Source organism: Dermacentor variabilis, chromosome 7, assembly GCF_050947875.1.
Source record: "Dermacentor variabilis isolate Ectoservices chromosome 7, ASM5094787v1, whole genome shotgun sequence".
Lineage (NCBI taxonomy): Eukaryota > Metazoa > Arthropoda > Arachnida > Ixodida > Ixodidae > Dermacentor > Dermacentor variabilis.
Genome location: NC_134574.1, coordinates 123,548,555 through 123,568,374, shown reverse-complemented (window position 1 = coordinate 123,568,374; position 19,820 = coordinate 123,548,555). Strand labels below are relative to the sequence as shown.

The following is a 19,820-nucleotide window of genomic DNA, read 5'->3' as shown; positions in this document are numbered from 1 at the left end:
CCCTCAACTGCGAGAGTATAAAAACAGCTGCCCCCGGACGCCAGAGGAGGGCTCCGATTTCTTCAGTTGAGTGAAGTGCTCTCCCGTCTCTCTACTTCGGTCAAACCTGACCGCCAACTCTTTGCGATGTTAAAATAAACAAGTTGTTTCGTTGTTACCTGTCGACTCATGCTTTGCCGGGACCTTCAGATGCTTGCAGTTGTACCCCAGGCCGCCAGGCCAACGCTACCCTTGGGGCTTGCGACCCAGGTACAACCACGGGCGTCAGCGCCGAGTTCCCAACAGATCGTACCAGCAGTCCGATCAAAACAGGCCCAACACAATGGGAAACGAGTCAGCTTCCGGGATATAGGCGGCCTCCCACAAATTAAGCGCGCCGCGGTTATTGTTCGAAAGGCGAGTCGAGGTAATTGCATTTCCGCGCACCCATCAAGCATGGGCAAGCCTTGTCTACACGCATCTCGTACTCACAGACAACATCGCGTGGTTGCCTAAAAATACCGCACGCATACACCGCAAACTCAATGGGCCATCTAAAGCTTCCGCATAATAAAAAAATGGTGCCGTATGACGCGCCGAAACCACAATCCTATTATGGGACAGGTATGCCCCGTACAGTGGGGGTTCCGGATTAATTTCGACCCTCTAGGGGTGGGGGGGGGGTTGGGGGTCTTTACCCTGGATTTTACACGGCGGACCGAATTCTGCGGACCAACATGACACTGCGGAGCGGCAAGGAATTGCGTTGGAAAACAGCCCACCTGTTGCTTCGCCCTGCGTATGCGGCCTGGCCTGCTTTGGTGGCACCATGGGTGACGTATACTGTAATTGGTCCGCACGGAATTTGGTCCGTCTTGTGAATTGCAGCGTTAAAGCGCACTCAAACCTACAGGTACACCCCAGCGTTCCCTGCATTTCGACCGCCATTAAAAAAATGCAGGCGCACGTGACCTACATAGGCAGCGTAACGCCATAGCCCCACTAAAGCTACAGCGCGGCTGGTCCTGCCGAGTTTCTACAACTTTCGCAAACGATCCGTTGGTACTCCTCTTCTTAAAGCGCACGCACGCTGAAATGTGGCACACGCTGGTATGCTATGCGGATTGCTGCAAGCTTCCACGGCCGCTGCTGTTTTCATCGGTATAGCGTGCGCTGCCATGCGCGAGCATTCGGTGAAACGTCGACCCCCTCCTCTGGGCGCTTAAATAGCGAGCTAATTATCCTCGACCAGTGGGCCGTCAGCGATTCTGCGAGTGGAGTACAGGCCTTTTTCAATTAGGGACGCTCGTCTTTGCAAACAAAGCCGCCTTTTCTCTGAATGTTTTGCAACGTGATCCCGTCTCTTTCCTCCTGAGCTTGTTACCACGTAAGCCGAACAGCCCTCCTTTTTTTTTTCATTGTGGTCTGTCCCACCAGCCGTTCCCGAGCCTTTTGTCGTCAATTTCCAGCGCTTTTTTGTCTAAAACGACGGCGCCGCCCCGGTGATCTATGCAGCGCTGTTCGTGTACGACTGCAGTTCTGTTCAGTGTGACAAGAGCTATAGTCTGCTGCATACTAGCCTGCTCAAAGCATCGATAACACGTTCGCTGCGCCGCCGTACAGAGAATAGTAAACAATATTTTCCAGTCTTGTTAAGACTGGAAAATTAAGACGTCGTTGCTTAGTGGCTGTGGTGTTGGGCTGCTAAGCACGAGGTCCCGGGATGGAATCCCGACCACGGCGGCCCCATTTCGATGGGGGCGAAATGCGAAAGCACCCGTGTACTTAGAACGTTAAGGAACCCCAGGTGGTCCATATTTCCGGAGTCCCCCACTACGGTGTGCCTCACAATCAGAAAGTGGTTTTCGCACGTAAAGCCCCATAATTTCTTTCTGGTCTTGTTAAGCGCCGTCGGCTCCAAAACTCTACGAATCCGGCGTAATAACGAGCAAATTTCGCGTTGACTCTCGGTATACACTTTAATGCGGCGCCCACCTGCTTGCCTGAGCCACTATGCATCCTGTCGAAGGCAACTAAGATTTTTACGTTTTCATAATTATTCCTTCACGTCGTATACAAACTTGACCACCGACGCATGCCAACGGTTCTTTACGCTCCGTCGAGCGATGCACGCAACTTGTACCGACGACACCGCATACAATGCAAAAGCGAAGCTCTTTTATAGATTAAAAAAAAAAAAAAACGCGCAACGACGGTTTAGCCGCTTGCCCGCGCCGTTGTCGCCAGCCGGACACGGCGACCTGCTGCTCGCCATGACGGCCCGCTTCGAACCCGCTGGCCACGACGACCGTGCGGTCGCTATTTTGCATGAAAAGTGACCTTTCCTGACCCCGTTCCAGCGGGGGATCGTGACCCCGTTCCACGCCCCCGCTCTTCCTTTTTTTTTTTTCATTTCCATCCGTCCCCTTTTGTATTCGGCGGGTGGTCTCGCGCGTGGACCGTGTAATGAACGGGTTAGAACTGTTGGACGACGCTCGCTTGGGCTTGCGTAACCGCTAGAGCACGTGCACACTGCCTGCTTTTGCCGTTCCTGTCGGAAAGCAGATGCCCGCATTCGGCTGCGGCGTTGTATGCCGCCGAGCACGAGGTCGCGGGTGCGATTCGTAGACGCGGGAGGCCGCATTTCGATGGAGGCGGAATGCGAAAAAAAAAAAACGCTCGTGCACTCAGATTTAGGTGGCACGTTCAAGAGGCCCCCGGGAGAACAAACGTGATTTAAATAGTAAAAAAAAAAAAAGAAAGAAACTGCCGAGGAAACACTCCTCAAAAAAAAAAAAAAAAAGGGACTTCCGTTGAGCTCGATATAATAGCTCGCCCTTATTTTATTCCAAGGGGGATATACGCGCCTTCGTCTGACGTCACTTTTCTAAAGACAAACGGAAGCGGGTGCGAATGGGCCATCTATAGGTGCATCAAAGCTGCTTTTACAGGCAAATCACAATCTTGATATATTGTACATAATAGAAAAAAAGAGGGTTCTTTTAACTCTTCACATTCATATTGTAGAATCGCCAATGCAGCGCTTAACTTAAAGCTAGAAAAACGGTACGTAGTCGTAAAGAAAAAAAGAGAAGAGAAAAGAGACCATACATTTATAGGAATTAAACATAAACAAGACAAAGTCATGAGCCAAGTAAACATAATCACAATCATTACTTCGCGACTTTCCGCTAAAAGATGGAGTGTTTTCGGACAGCAGCCAGGAAACCTCGGCAAAACACACACACACACACACACACACACACACACACACACACACACACACACACACACACACACACACACACACACACACATATATATATATATACCGACACTGACTACATAACTGCACCAAGCAAACATCTCATGCTCAACGGTGCAGCTTGCGTACGGCTTCCAAAGGTCAATGATCTAGCTGCGTAAACAATCGCTTATCCGCGCTCTAAACACACTTTTTTTCTGGCGGTGGATCGCGAAGACGAAGGTCGCAGACTAAAACGAACACATCCATAGGAGAGCCACTGCGAAACATCACAGAACCGTGAAACCGGCAAACAAACGTAAAGGCGAAAGTTGATCGCAGTGTCCAGCAAAACGCACGCGTATCGACCGGATTACAAGCTTGAAACCTTCGCGGCAAACGCGATGCGAACGTATATGCGGCAAAGTAAACTCGAGTTTCCTCGTTCCACCTGACAGTGTTTTTGAGAGCACCTCTTTTTTTTTTTCCTTCAGAAATATACGCTCCCGATTTCTGTTTCTATATATATATGTGTACAACCGGCCTCGCGCGGTCACGGCTTGCGAATCAAGGTGTGTAGACTGACCACAAGGAAACGATTGGGACGGGCCGGCCATGCCGAAAAGAATTAGATCGGCCACAGAACAAGCGCCCCGAAGATCGGCGAGCCCGCCGTGAGGTCGATTGTGCCAGAAGGCGTGGATTTGACGCGGAGCTGGATCCAGAAGCGATAAAAAAACAACAACAACAACAAAGTAAGTTCTTATTCTTTTCCAACGAGTATCAGGGCCTTCGTCAGGCAGATTACGCTTTGTCTTTCGTGTTGTCACTCAATACCTTCACTGTATACCTGAAACAATGCTAAATGAACAAAATAAATATGTAACCCTGTAATGCCCAACGTATGCTGCGCTAAGTTTCATAACTTAGAATTCTGATCGATGCACGGGTAACGTATGGCATAGCCTATGAAGTTACGTTTTTGATACGGTGGTGCGAGTTTTCAGTTGTTGTTACTTTCATCAAAGCAATTACTAATAAATAAAATACACTGCTAATTAACTTTTTTACCCGAACACACGGTTGTTGTTGTTTTCTCGTAAAAATATGGTCTCCATCCATGGCCACATATCAAGCTGAGTTGTTCTGATTTTCGTTTATTTGGAACTGTGTTTAGGTACTGCTGGGTTAGAGAGCCCCTCAACAGGTCTGGCCATTTTGAGCTGACAAGCGCAGAGCATACAATGCGCGATAACGACTGTGTCTGCAAAGTATTACATAATAATAATAATATGTGGGGTTTTACGTGCCAAAACCACTTTCTGATTATGAGGCACGCCGTAGTGGAGGACTCCGGAAATTTTGACCACCTGGGGTTCTTTAACGTGCACCTAAATCTAAGTACACGGGTGTTTTCGCATTTCGCCCCCATCGAAATGCGGCCGCCGTGGCCGGGATTCGATCCCGCGACCTCGTGCTCAGCAGCCCAACACCATAGCCACTGAGCAACCACGGCGGGTCTAAAGTATTACATAGCTACGCGACGCGCAAAGACATGAAATTTCAAACCGAACGCCGTTTTCCCTTCCCCTCGCGGCCGTCGCGCTCCAAGCCGGAGGATGACGTACACGTGCTAGTGAGCGTACGTGCACGTGTTTGAACTGTGACGTCGCTTGTGGTGACACGTGACTTCGAGAATTATTCAAGGCGACGTTTGCTATTTGTGTTATATGTCTCTTGAACAGACGAATTAAAGCTTTTGAGAAATAATAAAACGCACGAACCGAATGTCTGCGTGTTTTCTGTTTTACTTCGCACCGCAGCAAGAGAGATGTACTTCCGTTTCGTCTGCTTGTTCCCACGTCGTGCAGTCAAGCGCGCAGATACCGAAACTATAGGCGCTGTTGGATCTGGAAGACAACCCCAATTGCTGTCCCCCAGATTTTGGATCTTGCCTTTGGGTGCGGGAGTTGGCCGAGGTTGAGGAGGACGTTTAAGTGAAAAACTGGAGGTTTATTTACATTATTTACAGTGAGAGTACAAAGAAATTAACAGTCATAAAGTCATTATGGGCCGGCAGCAACTCGGACGCTGCGGCCCTTGGCAAGAAGTTCGAAAGAGATGAATGAAGGAATGCTCTCTTGCTGCGCCCAGTCTCTGGCTTTTAAGCTCTTCGGTGTCTCGAAGTCACGTCACGTTCGGCCAATCGGCGAGCCCGCTCAGGTGACGCCATTTTTGGCCAATCGGCGAGCCCGCTCAGGTGTCGTCATTTTCGGCCAATGGTAGGTGCCCGTGAGATTGTGTCACACCCGGCGCCGAGGGTCGCACTTTGGGCCCCAATTGTCCGAGGGCTTACTTCTCTCTGCGGTATTGCCTTCCCGGCTTGCAAGCGCCGTCACAATAGGCGGATGGAGGCGACGTTTCAGTGCTGCAAAGCAGCTTTGCTCGGGACCTGCGTTACCTGGAACCGTGCCAGGCTCCCGCTACACTTTCGGGAAGAGTCAAGCAGTGAATAGCTCCACCTGCTGCGCACGAGGCGGGGGACGCCAACTCGTTTGCACGTGCCGCGCCTCGGGAACGGGGTAGATGCGCTTCCGCGCTCCTTAATTAGCTGTGGCGCGATTCGATGTGGTCTGGTGAACTCGAAGGAGGCTCAGGAAAAGGTCCCGTATCTAACAGCGCGTTTATAGTCCGACGTAATCGGCGCACTGGCCGCGTCTGGTTACGTTGGCTGCTTCAGTGCGTCGGACCATCGGTCGAACTACAGAGGCTGTTGCCCTCGCCAACCTGAGGTAGCGTGTGCGCGCTCACGCTACATCGGACTGTATTTAGCCCATTCGTCATTTTCCACCGTGTTCCGGTGCGCGATCGTGCTCTGTGGTCCGCTCGTGTCTGCCTCAGTATTCGTGTAGAACTTGACTTATGCCGCTAGTCAGGTGTCCTTGTGCACAGCGCGAAAAATCGCGCGCTGCGCGAAGCGAGACAATCACAACAGCTCGCACGCGATGCCGTCAGCGGAAGTGCGCCGCGACGCAAAAAGAACGAGGAGAAAAAAAAAAGATGAAGGCAGGACCCGTGAAGTGCGCGTATGGCAAAGGCAGGGAAGGAATTTCCCTTGCGGAGGCTAGCCAGGGCAAGTGGAGAGAGCATCGGCGTTTGCGGTGAAGCTCGCCTCCTGAAATCATGAGTTCGCGGCACCGAAATATTTTTATTTCGGCGATTAATAAGCCGTTATGAAAAATACCTGCGACATAATGCTCCCTAGAGGACACGTAACAACTTCCAGCGTATAATCGAAGTTTGCTGAGTGGCCTGGAGAGGGTTTTTTTTAACAAATACGTACGAGCGTAACTGGAATAACGATCTCTTCAGGCATAAAGAATGCGAATTCTCCTCTTTTGACTAAACACGATCGTTCTTCGCGGGTCGAGAACTTTCCCTTAACGCAAGAAAAAAAAATACGGAAAAGCCAAGCATACGTCAGTGCTCCTTTAAAGAACACGTTCTATAATTAAAGTCATAATTAAATTATTCCCAATTAATTTGTCCACATCTACGTTACCCCCACATCTAGTGCGGTGTGGGGGAGCCCAAAAGGTGTTCAGTGCAGTTTCAACATAACATACTTAAATGAGTGATAGGAAACATGGGCCGGCCAACAAGCCTTCTCAGAAGTCTACCGAAGGTTTTAAGAGCATTGCGGAAACGGTGCGGAAGAACGACGGCGTTTTATGTGGGACGCGCGGCCATCTTGAGAAGACCGGTACACGACGAGGAACTGCAGGGAGACTTATATGTAAGGCGGCCCGGTACGTTAAACAAAGCAAAAACAAAGAAAAGTAGTCTCGATATTACACATTAAGCCGCGGTTGACGTCGGCAACAAACGTTGTCAGCGAAGAAGCACCGGGGTTGCTATCCTATATACTTAATTTCACACACAGCAGGCAGCAACGCTATATACGAAGGCTATATAGCCTTTTCACCATGTTGGCACTCGCGAACAAAAAAATAGCACGTTCTGTTTGCATGTGAACGAAATATAAACGTATAACGTTTATATTTGCATTTTATTTTATATAATGTTGGCACGTTAAACCTGTGCCAACATTACAATTGAAATCTCCAACGCACCCGGTCAAAAGATTTGCGTCATTTTGTTTCACTTATAAGTGGAAGGGCAGCACTTTCTGTTTGAATGCACATCGCTTTTTTTTTTTTTTTTGGAATTGTACATTTTTGTAAAAATTGTCATTTGTGATATTGTGATATTGTGATATTTTGTCTGTACTCACATGCTTGTACTGTTTGCCTTTTTTTCTAAACATCATGTATTGTATCGGGGAGGCGAGAGCCCGTCAAGCTGGATATCTAGCTTTTTCTCTCCCCCTCCCTCATCCTTGGGATGGAAAATAAAGGCATTATTATTATTATTATTATTATGTGTCACGCAATTCGACGGGCTGCGAAATGCGCGGAGTAACACTTCTCTGAACGCACTACTTGCGTAGCTGGCGCAGCGTACGCCCATTCGCCATCTTGTCGGTTCCGATCGGCTCGCGTGTCTACTACGGCCTGCCCGATTGCCTCGAAACGCCAACAGACGGCAGAAATCCACGATGCCCGGAATGACACTCTAGTACTGCTGCTATCCTGAACAAATTCCTCCATTTTCTCAGAAGTTCCCTATGTTCGCGTTTTCGACCAATAAGAGGGCGCGCTGTAGAGTCAGTCAGAGTTAGAAAGGAGTCATTGACAGTAAACTCGAGAGTTTACAAGGTTTCGAACTTTCAGACAATACGGCGTAATTGCACTGCTTTCTGAATATCAAGCGGGGCCCCAGCTCCGTATTATCCGAGTCATATATTCAGAAAAAATTGAGCCGGATAAATTAACTTCACCCGGTAGAAACGATATGCAGGCACTTCGATAAAGCCACCGTCCGCAATAGGTTCGCCTTCCTCGAAAAAAAAAAAAATACTTTCCCCTCGTCCAGTCCAGCAGGTGGAATTGAGATCGTCGCTTTGTAACTCTGCCTCCTTCTATACTGCCGGGCGATCAAAGAAAAAAAAAAAGAAAGAAAACACAAGAGGCGGTAAGTCAATCGAAGAAAAATTATATCCGAGCGTGCAAACGAAGTCAAGGAAAAGAAACGGCGCGCGTGCATTCTCTAAATACACTTTCCCTCATGTCGATAACCTATTTTTAATTCGGTTTCTAAGCGCAACGAAGCCACCAAGCGTGCCAGCATAAAATACAAAATAAATGAATAAATGGCGGCGGCGTGAGGGGGAGCGAACACAGTCCAACCTAAACGGAAGCAGTAAGATGTACACAAACCGGCAGAAGCCTTTACCCTCCCCCCTCCCTCTCTCCCTTCTGTTTAATTCCTTTTTTTTTTTCCCCTTCGCAAGGTATAAACGCAGTCGCCTTTATCGCTCTTGGAGCAGGCGCGGTCACGGAATCAAAAGCAACTTATGCCGACTGCGCCCGGGAAAAGAAATAACGAAGTGAAAGAAACACTAATAGAAGGGGGGGCAGCTAAAAAAGCAACAAATACCCGCGGCGCCTCCGGTAGCAGCCGCGGTTACCGACTCGCTCGCCTAGCCAGGAGGCCAAGCCAACAGGTTTACTTCTTTCCGCATTACGTTTCTCTCTTTCTCTCTCACTTCTTTTTCGTCAGTTTCCCGCGTGGGCCAACCTCGCGTTTCCCATTCATGCACGATACGCGATTCGCACGATCGCAGAGAGCGATTGGAAGCGGCTCAAGAAACGCCGCCGCCGCCTTGGGCGGCAACGGGAAAGCTGCAATATAAACGCGCTCAATGAAAGCGCGACGCCGTCCAATGCGTTGGCATAACAAAAGTCAGGGCGTAGGCCCCCAACGATAACGCGCGAAGGACGTTGAAACAAAGGCGATCCCGGGAGGACAGTCGAAGTTCGACGAGCGTCGCACAGCACCGCTCCGACACCAGAGGCGGGAAGTTTCTTTCCGGAGGGGAGGGGGGATTTGAAGAAGGAGGATATGAAGAAGGCGTGAGAAGAAAAGCGTTGTCCTTTCTTTAGCAAACAGCGCGAATAACGGGACACATAAAAGGGGCACACGATACACGCCCTGACTTCCAACAAGTGTGTTTATTGCGCGAGCGCCAGACTATATCGCGCAATAAGCGCACTTGTTGGAAGTCCATGCGCCTGTGTCGCGTGCTTCTTTTCTGCGACCCGTTATTCGCGCTGTTTGCTAATGAATGTGTTCGTACCAACAAGCCCGGCTAGCCACTATTCTGAAAAACCGTAGTGCCGCGCACGAGGGTCTTGTTGGCGACGATGGCTACGAGATGGCGCCAGAGCAGCGCGCGTCGTCTCTATGTAAACAAAGCGCTGCATGAACGGAGGTTGTCTGCGGCGGCTGCTGTGAATCGCAACAAGGCGTCACCCCCGCGCTTCCTCTCGCAAGGCAGTCGCGCTACACATAGCTTCGTTTGCAGCGTGCCGCACAAGACAGACTGTCCGCGCCAGCCAATATATCGCGAATTGAAAACACGTATACAACTGCGCTCAAATTATGGCTATGGCCCCTAGAGGAAAGTCTAGATGGCGTTGAGAGATGCGGGAGAGGAGAAAGGAGGCGAAGCGTCAGGGAGGAGGAGGCCGGCCGAGGCGTGCTGGGTGGCAGTTGCTACGGCCTCTGTGTGCACTATGGGCGTACCAGGTTCGTCTCGTGATCGGAGCCCCCACCCCCGTAGTCGGCGCTCCGACACATGAAACTGCTTCAGTGTTACATTGCATGGGTCGCTGATACGTAGGCTGTACCACGTGATTACAGCCTGCATGCGCCGGCTACGAAGAAAAAAGAAATTGCGGTACTATCGGCCATCAAACATTTGCTTGAGAGTGTACATGCACTTTCTGCTAAATGTTTAGAGTTCATCACACACTGAGACCCCTGCAGAACATTGTTTCAATGCCCCGGAGGGTCAATTCACAGCCTACTTAGAGCAAAGATGAGATGAAATACCTTTCTATAGTTTTTGGTTGGCTTTAATAGTTAGGTGCCAACCCATCTTTTATTAACTTCGAGAACGCAGTGTCTGATCTAATGGCAGTGGTGCATGCGCACAGTGGCATCTCTCTATGTAGTATGTGAACAATGCAACCACCTATCAAATTTGTTCGGGTAAGATTGCCTACTGTTTACCAAAATGGATTGATGTATTTACGCACAACATTGCTGGTTCACTGTGTAGATTTTTCATCTTGAACTGCAGAGCAATGACAATTGAAATGCATTTCATAAGCATCGTTTGTCATCGACAATGATACAATCCCACACAAATTAGAAGCAATATTATGAAAGTCAGTGGCAATGAGATTATTAAACATGGACCTACCAGTATTCTGCTGTTTGCATCCGATTTCAAGTTAGACATTCTGTGTTTCATGTTCAACTTGTCACGTAGAAGAGACAACCGCAGATTTATCACTTTGACCAGGGAATACATACTTGAGAGATTTACTGTTCAGAATTACATGGGGAGACCAAGAGGCTGCCTTTTTACACATTTTGCTTTAATCATTTGTATGAAATGGTGAGAACGCAAGCAAATTCTTCTGTCACTAACTACCTTCTCTCTCCCTCCTGCTCCTGGCCTTTCAGCCCTCAATAAGCAAAGACCTAGCAAAACCAACAGTGTCCAGTGGACTACATTAAGAAGAGCCTGATACAGATTGCCATTGGAACAGTGGGATGGGGTTTCTTAGTCCAGTCACTTTTTTAGGACAAATAAAGCTTTAATTTCTTCATCAACTACTGGCCATCAGCTTAATGCATGATATGCAGCCTAATGCTTAATATGCACAAGAAGCGAGAACTGGGCAAGTTGGAATGTGTTCATGACTCGTCAGCGCAACAACTAGACATGGATGAAAAAGAAGAGATGATCAGCAGTGCATGCGATCATCTCTTCACTGTGACTGCTTTCAGAAGAAAAAATTACGCATTTGTACATTATGACAAATTTCAAAAGGGCTGGAAGTCTACATGCTTTCATGTGCGACCAATCAGGAGGACAACTATAAGCCTCTGCGCAGTTTTAAAATGTTGCTTGAAGAATGCAGCTTGTAATTTAACCTCCGTCACAGGTAAATTTTCCAGTCCGTGGTGTAATTCAGAATGCACGCGGGCTCACTTAAAACGAAAAGCCGCCTGGAATAAACTTCTTTGTAATCAATGTACTTGAATGCAATGTATTCAAGCAACAAGTCAATCCAAGATAAGCCTCTAGATAGAATTTGATTATATTTTCCCATCAAAATGCTAAACTAATGCCATACCAATATTTAAATGACCAATTACAAGATTACCTTTCTCACCTGGAAACAAGCAATACAATAGCCACTAATGCTCCACTGTCTGAAGAGAAGGCTGGCCTAGGCATTTTCTCTCCTTCCCTTTGTTGGTCCTTTTCTATTTGCCTTCCAGATTGCATGCCTATTTCCAAGAATTATTGGCGATTGTTCTACCGCTGTGCAAACTTCCCACTAATAAATCGTCAGCTGTCGTAGTTACGGATTCTCTATCGGTATGTTGGTGATTTTCCACGGTAATGAATACAGCTATCTGAAGTGTGCTCCAGAACTTAGTCCCTACAACTTTACAAAAAATTAATTTGCAGCGGGTTCCTGGCCATCGCGGTTTATACTTAAACAAAATGACAGATTTCTTGGCCAGAATGTCTTTAACTGGGCCTTTGATTGCTGTGTTACCAGATACAGCTTACCTCACTGCATCGAGATACAGAAAATTTTGTTTGGAATATTATTTAAGCAAATTATCCGTGATATCACCTCCACACTTTCATCATCTCGGTTTTTGCTGAAATAAACAGCGGTGCCCTTCTTGTTAACTGGAAGTTACATACACGGGATCATGCTCTCACATCCCACAAATGAATCTTTATTTACATAGAGCTGGTCTGACGATGTGCCCTCTCTGCCATAAATGTAAGAAAATTGAGTCAATAGACCACTACTTCTTATCATGCAGTGAATATTCACACCGGAGAATGATATTTAAACCTCCACTCTGCAAAATCGGATTAGCATTAAGTATACCAGTATTATTATCATCTGGGGCCTCAACACTAAACTATAGTCACAGAGATGTTTGTTCCGCAGTATTTGATTATTGAACTGAAACAAAAAGGTTACCCTGCTAATTATTGTATCTTTATTCTACATATCAGATCTGCATTCATTTCACCTAAATTAGTTCCTCAAAATTCTTCACTAACATTAACTCTCTATATCATAGCCTCTTCTAACATTCCCCTTTCAATTGATCTGACTGCTCGCTTGTGTACTAGTCTAGTTATTGCAACATCTGTTTTTTTACTTTGAGTTTCTCATTTTTAAATAAGAATTTAATTTAGCTACCTCCTACCGACCGTTTTTTAGCCTATACCCTCAGTGGGTGTGAGCTATGACAGAGGTCCATCATCATCATCACCTTCTTTTAGAGCGCAGCTCTTTGGCGTCCGTTCCTGGGTTTCGCGTCGTCGTCGGCGTCGGCCTCGTAACCAGCTCCGCCCCCCTTTCATCCCCCCAGCGCTAGCAGCGACCGACTGATACCGCTGGATGCCGCTGACGCCGCTAGAGAGTCAAGATAATGTGACTGCATAGAACACCGTCGCCGCCATGCAGAAAGAGGAGGAAAGGGTCCCCCCCCCCCTGTTCTTGTGTGGCGGATAGCTGGGGTTGACTCACTATCGCCGTCAGCGGCATCAGTCAGTCGCTGCTATCTCTTCCCTCCTCCCTTTATCGTGTGGTCCGCTTGCTGCGCGCGCTTCTGCCCCCATCGTTTGCCGCTGGGTGTACACGCCGCCCCCCTCCGCTTCCGCTCACTGCTGGTTGCTCTCGACGGCGGCGATGAGCCTCCGCTTCGGCGGCGCGAACTGCAGGGTCTTCTCGGCGGCGGCGATGAGCTTCTGCTTCAGCCTCGCTTACTGCTGGTTGCTCTCGACGGCGGCGATGAGCCTCCGCTTCGGCGGCGCGAACGGCAGGGTCTTCTCGGCGGCGGCGCTTAGCCTCTGCTTCCCCCACGGCTGTGACAACCTCGCGAGGCACTTGTATAGATCTCGTCTTTGAGAATCAAGCATTGGTGTACCAAGTCGAACATATATCAGTCTATTTCTCCGACCACAAAGCTTCCTTCATGACTGTCAAGAACTGTTAGTGGAGTCTTTGTTAAAGGAATACGTGTGAAAAATAAAAAAAAATTATGTGATAGCGCATACATGTGTTGCTCGATTTCTTTGCCTCAATCTATCCAAAAGGTGAAACAGCTTATTTGCTGCGCTCAAATTTCGCATTAGGAAGTAACGTAATCGTCGGTAATTTTTTCATCTGTGTAGTTCATGCACTGACAGATCATGCTTAATATTCAGATGCTTATCAGATCATTAAAGTAATTGGTCAAGCAGTTTTGTGCTTTGTCATTGCTTTAAAGCATGACAGACACAGGAGAAAGCCGAGCAGTGATGGTTCTCCTTCCGCCCTGGAATACTTCAGGTTCCCGCCTCCTCCCAACCTACTCAAATGTCCTCCTCCCAACCTATCTCAACAATAATTTTTCCCCCAATCATAATACCTTCTTGGTGAGGTCAGTCATGTATTCACGATAACAATGTGCTCTTTCAGCATGTCAGAACATAACCTGTAATGCACATGAAGGTTTCGACATCTCTTGCAAGTTACGCAAGAAATCAGTGGCCTTGGTATTCAATGCTGTATTCCAATAGCCCTTAACTGAATCTTGTCCTTTCCTCAAAACAGGTGGCCATAGGTTTTCTGTTCAATGTGTGCAGTGGACGAATAATCGACCTCCTACAATTAATTCTAAAGACGTACTTTTTATTTCACGAACTCTAATCAATCAATGAAAACTTCCAGGATGTCATACTGAAGCCGTGCATGCAGTCTGCATGAACATTATCTTGGATTGCATGACATATCTTGGACTTGGCCAACTTTCCATCCTTTTGCATGAACATGGTTAAAATAATAACAGTGCTCATAATTCTCTTATACAGCCTATAGGCCCTCAAGAAGTATAAATGTATTTCAAATGTTTGCAATACCCTTGTCAAAACACAGGTGCCTTTGAGCATGCCTGAGTATATTCCAGCTGAAATTAACATGCATCAAGCGCTGGTACACATTCCTTATGAGCACAGTCTACTTCAATCCTGTTATACTCACTTAAACTTTGTCTTCTGACAACAATGTTGGCAATGCCTTGATGCAGACCAACTTCAACAAGGATCAAAAGCGACTCTATGACAGGTATCTGACACAGATTTACAGTGATGAATCAAATATGGGCACACAATCACTGCAGAAAACAATACGTCTCTTCAGCTGCATTCCCGGCACTTAGAAAAGTCATTTGTCTTCAGTTAGCAGTGTTGCAAAACTCTTTCTAAAATGCTGGGCTTCAACACGAACATTCTTGTTTACTTGACACAATATATGAAGTATAGGTACTCCATTATGATAATGCCCATGAGCGTAAACGCCAAACTATGAATTCCATCATGCCACATGCTGCTGTTATGACACATATTGAAAGATTATTACCATACAAACACATTTCTTAAGTTTATTGTAGGCAGTTCCTGTTTTCTTTTGGCCTGCCACATCTTGTTCTTTAGGAAGAAGAGTGTGATGGGGACCAGGGCTACACATAAAGTAGCCCCGTTGCTCTAAGCCACACAAGTATTGCAGACTATATAACTCAATTCCACATAAACATTTAAAGTAGGAAAGCTTCTAGACACAGTAAACAGGCAGATGGAAGCCTCAGATTCAAACAGAACTGCTGAATGCACAAATTCAAGCTTTGTGCACGATAACTATTGCAGTACGCAGAGTTTCAAAACAAAATAATCAATGCTGCATCAGTACAAATCACACAGCAACTATATAAAAAAGAAGGAAAGCGAACCACTAGAAGGCAAGCCCAACAGCAGTCCATGCACCACCATGCAGCAGTCCACAAAACTTCTTCCGTGCCACGTACTTACTGTGAGATGAGTTGTACCAGATAGTTCTGGGTGACACTGCAGAAGCACAGGGACGCCCACCACCAGAAACAGAGCAGGAGGTGAAGGGCAGAAAAGCAAGCACGTGGAGGCACAGCAGAAAAGGACGCAGGGGCCCCAAGAATCAAGGCAAGGTAGGCACGCAAAGCTTGCGCGAAGTTCTCACCCCACAAGAAGAGAGCCGACACACTGGACAGACACAGAGAGAGAGAGAGAGAGAGAACAGACGTGTGCTGGCTTGTGTCAAGTGACTTGATGCGAATGCGCCACACTTGACATCCCCCAACCATTAACGACTCGCAAAGCTCTCGTCAACGGCTCTGAAAGCTTTGATTTCATTTCAACCGAAAGCTTTTGTCTACAAAGTACACTTGTAGTTGAAGCGATCAAGTACCTATGACCTTATGTTTCTCACGCCGTTATACCTGAAGTGGCTGCTACACGTGTGCTTTTAATCACAATAAATATTGCAATGACAATGGCTGCAATCATTTTGCAGTAAGTCGGTTTGACAAGTGTGATATTATCACAAAAGATATTTCGCCGACCAGAGCTAAAGAACTTACACTAAAAACCTCAATGGGTATAATTTCAGTTCGAACTAGTATTTCAGTTCGCTTTACAATTCATTCTTCATGTGCAGCTGCAACCGCTAACACTGGGAATGATCGTAAACATTTGAAGGAGAAATGAGTTGTGAGACCACAACACACCACAACTTGCCTTAATTTTTAATGCCATTAAGTATGTCCGTGTGGCACCAGTGTGGTACCAAGTGAACAAGCACTTAAACTTTAAGGCTTTAAGTAGTTAATATAATATGTTACGCTTGAATGCTCATATCAGAATTTCTTTAAGGGGGAAATGTGCTTGATATGATGTCCTAATGTCCTTCCCTCCTCCCCAAGCTATCTATTACTAAAATATTACTCCGATAGTTTTCTTCGTGCATAAAATTAGGCTGTTTTGATGAGTTTCGTACTAATATAAAGTTTCCCCTAACACGGGATGGCCTTCTCCAAGTGGTGTTTGTTGGTCAGTGATCACTAGTGAAATATTTTTCTTCTTTATTGGAGTAGTGACTTGAAAGTTGGCTTCTGCAGCACACCAACCTTCATATTCTAGAATGCACTTTCGCTCGGCGCTACACCTCGTTTTTGAGGAAGTGACTCACAGCACCACCTTTCAACCAATGTGGTTACTTCATTTAAATCACGGTCCATGGCAATTCCCGAAGGAAAATTTTGTAGCCAAATGCTCTTGGCATCTGTACTTGAGTGCATTGGTGTTTCCTTCAAGCAGTTCCTCATTGTAAAAACCCCTGGGGAGCATTACTAAAGCTTGGTGTCATATTCAGTGACGGGGAGGGGGGGGGGGTCAATGGTGTGTCCTCGGTAGAGAAGAGGAAGAGTTCGAGGGCCATTTGCGAATATGTGGTTAAATCCTTTCCTTTCCTTCGGAACAAAGCAACTTGTATGGCCACCTCTAAAAGAGACCCTTGATGCCGTCTCACTCTAAGCAGCTCTCAGAGCAATTATTGTTAGCCTGGCTTTACACAAATGATATGCGAAGTCTAACTTGCTAACTCTGAACATTTTATTACAATTCGTGGTGCGCTTGCCTTTCACTAGTAATTCCTTGCTGCAGCTCCTGTTGTCTTCGTAATCAGCTGTTATATTTGGTCATATCACAAAGTTCAAAGTTATCTACTTTGCCTCGTGCTGTCGAATTATATAGCATGGTCCCGCAGCGATACTGTGGTAACGGGTGACGCAGTTGTTTCCTTTATAGAAAAGTTGCAAATGTAGATGTGTTAAATTCGTACAAGCAATGACCATTCTGTTCTGTTTTGCATATTTCTTCACATTTCTCTTTGCATTGTTTAACTTGCTTTATATAACTTGTTCTTTATTAGTTGTTCATTTATTCTCGCACTAAATTTAGCTAGTTGGTGTACACTCTCCATGTCCTCGATGCTCTTGCATGCAACTGAAGGGTGAAATAAATAAATAAAAACAGCAGAGGACGGGTGTTCCAAGCTGAAGTTGTTGAGAAGGCATGATGGCATTACCTTTTCACTTGTTGAATAGAACACAGAGATTTAGTCAGTGGACAAAATTGTTTGGTACAAAGAGAGCATTTCAGAGCAGCTGACTTCTAGATATTTGCAAGTCATGAATTAACAAGTGCTAGCTAGTAGCTGTCAGGCTACGAAGAGAAAGAACCTACGTTATAAGAGGATGTCACTGTGTGACTACCAGTTCACTCTTCAACACACACACACACACACACACACACACACACACACACACACACACACACACACACACACACACACACACACACACACACACACACACACACACACAATGATCACCTTCAGCGAAGTCGAGAGAAAATGTGCTGTAAATGCACTAGAGAGCTCTACAGCATAATTTGGTCACGTTCCAGCTGTACACAAGGTACACAGAAACATCACCGCACCAGGAAGCTTAATAACAATTTCCCTTAATTTATCTCGCAAGCACGACTGCTAATTCCAGTCAGGCGCAATAAAACGCTGGAAACTACACTTTCATGCAGCCTCCCAACAAATGTCAGCCCAAGGAGCAACGGTTTAACTGCGGATATCGTGTATTTCTTTCTTTTCTTTCAAATAGCTTTTTTCATATCTCTTTTTTCCGCGCCGCCGTCACCTGCTGAAAATGACAGCAGCCTCAGAACGTATCGCAAATCAACTAGGCAATAAAGTGAATTACGAACGCCCCATTTATACTGTTATCGTGACGAAAATAAAACTCCACGCTCCAATTTCACATAAACGACGCGGTTGCGTCGTTTATGCGCTTCTACCGTCGAAGCAAACCCGTTGTATTCGTAAACCGCAAGATTGATGCAACGGTGAGCGTTCACTTCGCAAGCATCCGCTCCAGCACCAAGCAGCGCCGACGTCGCCTGCACGGGATGCTTTCGTTTGTTACCACGCCGGAGTCGGCTACTCAAACAAACATTCCAGTACCTCCGAAAGCGCTACATTAGAAACAGGAAGTTGCCTTCGGCTAGAGTGCTATCTAGTTCGGCGAAAGCTCGCTTTCGCGCACCTATTGTATACCTATTGTCTGCGTTTACAACAGCACACGTCTCAGGTTCACACGCGGCCCCTCGCTTTCCGCAAACCGTTGCTCCACTTACAGAGAATATTCTACCGCATTGGCGCTTGCTCTTGCCAAAACGATTCAAACGTTACTCACTGCGGCGTTATAAATAAAAATAAGAAGCGGCGGACGAACGAGCCGTTCGCGATTACAGACTACAAACGCAATAGTTTCGGAACAATACACGATCAAGTTTTTGTTTTGAGAGAAATAAGCAACAGCGCTACGGGTAACGGCGCTTAACGGGAGCCGTATCCGAGAGGCGGTGGCACGGAGAAACGATGCGTACTCCGACAGAGCGGAGAGACTTACCTGAACTCCTTCCGTAGACTCCATGACTGTCCCAACGAGGTTTTAGCGCTGTAAAACGCTTTCCAGTGGTTGCGAACAGTGCCGGCCACACGCTACTTTCACGGAACTTACAACGAAACCACAAATTTTGTCGACGCGATCGCAGACGGCCAAGAGCAGCAAGCTGCCGCCATGTTGAACACTAGCGGCCTCCAGTGAGCAAGACCAGAGGTAGGCGAAAATGAAACCGAAATCGAAACTCGTTGTGTTGCGCGTATCACAACGGCGTTTTGATATCTCGAGTAATAACGGGCCTGCGATTTCTGGTTATGCTTGAATAGGAAAACGTTAATCTGGCTACGCACGATCTAATAATAGCTTGAAGTTTTGTCTATCCTGTTCGAGAAGAAGGGGGCTATTTGAATAATAGGAACGAATAAAAAGAATGTAGAAGTTCATCCGAGTGAAAATTCGAGCGCATTGTTGTAATATCATAGCTAAGCGTCTAAATTTTGACCTCTAACATAAAACTGATCCAACAAGCGTACATAGTTAGTGAACATCGATATAACATTTCTTGCAATGCTGGCCTTGGTGGAAATTTCATGTTTACACTGTAAACGACACTATGCTGTGTTTCATACATAACCGGCAGCGCTACACCCTATACTGCTAAGAAAGGTTTGCACTCCTTGGGGCTTATATTGTCCCCATGCAATAATTGTCATCAATCTAGTGTCTCCTTCCGGTCCTCAACGCTATGCGCCAAGCAATACTACGCCACAGATAAAAGAAGGTATGGGTAGGCGTCATATGTAAGGCGATGTAAAATTAGGTCTCGTACTTTTGTGTCGCATAGTATGACACATTTATTAGATGGAAGGTGGCGGAGATCGGAACCTATTTGCCACCAAACGATCAGTGACCGCACCGCAGCACTTGCGCTTGCAGCCAAAACGTACTACGTCGCATACTGGAGCCACAAAAGGGCACAAATAAAGTAATACCGCTATGCCACTGAGTACAACGCAGTAACTGAGCAAAGTACTAA

At 46.7% G+C, this 19,820-nt stretch overlaps 1 protein-coding gene across 2 annotated transcripts in view; it reads right to left on the bottom strand.

Annotated features, from left to right (window-relative positions):
- Nucleotides 1-18,964, bottom strand: part of Bili (FERM domain-containing protein 8 Bili) — a 119,775-nt gene extending 100,811 nt beyond the window's left edge. For both annotated transcript variants that reach the window (XM_075699182.1, XM_075699183.1), the window contains exon 1: nt 18,791-18,964. In XM_075699182.1, the coding sequence (XP_075555297.1) occupies nt 18,791-18,814 (24 nt within the window). In that variant the 5' untranslated portion in view covers nt 18,815-18,964. The remainder of the gene's footprint in view (nt 1-18,790) is intronic.
- Between the last annotated feature and the right edge of the window lie 856 nt (nt 18,965-19,820).